This window comes from Oryx dammah, unplaced genomic scaffold (genome assembly GCF_014754425.2).
Source record: "Oryx dammah isolate SB20612 unplaced genomic scaffold, SCBI_Odam_1.1 HiC_scaffold_23, whole genome shotgun sequence".
Classification (NCBI taxonomy): Eukaryota; Metazoa; Chordata; class Mammalia; order Artiodactyla; family Bovidae; genus Oryx; species Oryx dammah.
The window spans coordinates 130,433,197-130,436,204 of NW_024070207.1; the positions used below are offsets into that span (position 1 = coordinate 130,433,197).

General features: G+C 48.2%; 1 protein-coding gene across 4 annotated transcripts in view; it reads left to right on the top strand.

Moving 5' to 3' along the window:
• Positions 1-3,008, top strand: part of DHRSX (dehydrogenase/reductase X-linked) — a 130,349-nt gene that overhangs the window by 22,459 nt on the left and 104,882 nt on the right. For 3 of the 4 annotated variants that reach the window (XM_040266409.1, XM_040266412.1, XM_040266410.1), the window contains one exon: positions 1,676-1,682. The exons of the other annotated variant lie outside the window; for it this stretch is intronic. In XM_040266409.1, the coding sequence (XP_040122343.1) occupies positions 1,676-1,682 (7 nt within the window). The remainder of the gene's footprint in view (positions 1-1,675; positions 1,683-3,008) is intronic. 4 annotated transcript variants of the gene reach the window in all.

The window sequence follows — 3,008 nt, forward strand, 5'->3', positions numbered from 1 at the left end:
GGGATGCCGTCCAACCATCTCATCCTCTGTCAGCCCCTTCTCCCCCCGCCTTCAGTCTTTTCCAGTGTCGGGGTCTTTTCCAATGAGTTGGCTCTTTGCATCCAGCGGCCAGAGTATTGCAACTTCAGCTTCAACTTCAGTCTTTCCAATGAATGCGCAGTGTTGACTTCCCTTAGGATTACTGGCAAAGAACCCACCCATTAAATCGAACAGTTCAGTACAATTTTCTGGGGACCCTGCCATCTGGTCCTTCAGCTTATGGCTGTGTTCCCCCCAAAGCAAGTTTCCTCATCACTTGGAATATCCTGAGGACTTGGGCTTATTTAGGGTTTAAAAAATATGCCTGAGATGTATTCATTACAAAAGAATTCTGAAGAGTGTTCTTGCCTGTGAAAAGTATTCCTTTGGTGTTACGTGGCATACAGCTAGGGAGGTTGCAGAATGTGCCTGTAGACACTCCCACCGACACTGTTTTTCTCTTGTCCTTTGTTCTTTTGGAAGATGGGGGTGAAGATCAGTGAGCCGTGTCCTCGGGCTGTCCAGGGAGACGTGGGTCTGTTGACAAAATTCACTGGAAAATGTGACCTGTGTAACACATTGACACTATCATTCCTCAGACCACTGTTCACAGCACTGAGTAACTTAATGTGTAAAAAAATATTCAATTTAAAGTTATTATTTTTTAAACTGGGGCATACTTGCTTCAGTACGGTGTGTTAGTGTCTGCTATACAATGAACCGAAATTCACCTCAAAACGACGATGAGGTACCACTGGTCAGAATGGCCATCGTCAAAAAAATCTACACCCAATAAATGCTGGAGAGGGTGTGGAGAAAAGGGAACCCTCCTCCACCGTTGGTGGCAAGGTCAGTTGATGTAGGCTCAACAGCAGGGACGTTCCTTGGAAAACGAAAACCCGTACTACCGTGTCATTCCTCAGTCTCACTCCTAGGCATGTAGCCAGACAAAAGTGTCATTTAAAAAGATACACACAGCCCAGTGTTCACAGCAGCGCTGTGTTACAATAGCCAGGACGTAGAAGTGACCTAGACGGCCGTCAGCAGACCAATGCATAAAAATGTGGTACATACATGCAATGGAATATCACTCACTCAGGAGAAAGGACGAAATCAGGGCATGGGTAGAGATGTCTGAGGACTAAGGAACTTTGTAACATAAGGTCTGGACAACTCTGCGGGCTGTTCCCTTTACTGCCAGCCTCCTTTGAGGGCTGATGGATAGACGATGTGATCTAACCATGTGCTAAGCCTTCCCACCTCTGCCCCCGTTTTGCTCTCCCACCTTTAAAGCTTGGAGATCATTCTGTCCCCGGAGTGAATGCCTGTTGTGTTCCTCTTCCCTAGGCACCGGGTGGCTCACAGACGGGTATGGTGTCCGAGCTGGACACTTTATCCTTCAAAGTCCGCTTCCCATGGTGGATCTGTCAGAAGAGTCTCGCTAGTGAGACGTGCAAGCTTCTTAATTGTCGTGGTTTACCGACACAGCCTTTCTGGGTGAGGCTGCGTTTCAGGAAAACAGAATCCTGCAGCCAGTTGAGTGAGAAGGGCAGACTCGCATCACTTTAACATTATTCCCTCTCAATTTTGAGGACTCTTGAGACAGGACTGGCAGCCCACTCCAGTATTCCTGCCTGGAGAGTCCCCATGGACAGAGGAGCCTGGTGGGCTACAGTCTACGGGTTTGCAAAGAGTCAGACATGTCTGAGTGGCTAAGCATACCATACGCACGTGCATGGTAGAGAGTGTTGGTAACAGCAGCAGGAAAGGGGGGGTAACAGGTTATTATTCATTTGTGAGAAGAATGCCAGAGCTTCCAACTACTCACTCGGCCCCCATTATTCATGGTTAAACACGGCGTTTCCCCCATTTTAAACTGAGACTGTAGTCACCATCCAAGGCACCCTTTCTCTGGCGCAATTCAGAAGTTCTTAGGGTATTTGCAGAGTTGGACAAGCACCACCGCCGTGTCATCTTTGGGCTTCTTTTTATCAGCTCCTTCCCACGTGGCTCAGTGGTAAGGAATCCTCCTGGCAATGCAGGAGACGCGGGCAGGTTCGATCCCTGGGTCGGGAAGATTCCCCTGGAGGAGGAAATGGCCACCCACTCCAGTATCATTGCCTGGGAGGTCTCATGGATGGGGGAACCTGGTGGGGCTACCATCCGCGGGGTCGTGAAAGAGTTAGAAATGACTTAGCAGCTAAATAACAGAAACCACAGAAAGATTCCTGCACCAGTGACCTGTTGTTCCTTGCTCTCTCCAGCCCCTGGAACCCACCAGTGTGCACTCTGCCTCCATATGTTTGCCTGTTTCTGCATTTTGTATAAATTGGATGATGAACTATATGGCCTTCCGTATGTGATTTCTGTCTCTGAACATCGTGTGTTCGGGGTCTCCATCTACACTGTAGCCTGTTTCAGAGCTTCACTCCTTTTCATGGCTGCGTCCTATTCCACCGTGTGGATGGACCTCATGCTGTTTAACCATCCATCCACCCAGAATACACCATCTATCATCCATCCCTGATCCATCCATCTACTCATCCATCTATCCATCATCCATCCACCCATCATCCACCCATCATCCATCCACCATCCATCAATCCATCATCCATCTACCCATCTATCCATCATCCACCATCCACCCATCATCCACCCACCCATCCACCCATCATCCATCCACACATCATCCATAGATGGATGGATGGATGGATGATGGATAGATAGATGGACGGATGGATGGATTGATGGATAGATCTATCCATCAATCCATCCATCCATCCATCCATCCATCCACCCATCCATCTATACATCATCCATCATTGATCCATCCATTCATCCATCATCCATCTATCATCCATCCACCCACCCACCCATCCATCTATCCATCAGTCAATCTACCCATTCACCCATCTATCATCTACCCATCATCCATCCATCATCCATCCATCTATCTATCCATCATACATCCATCCATCCATCATCCATCA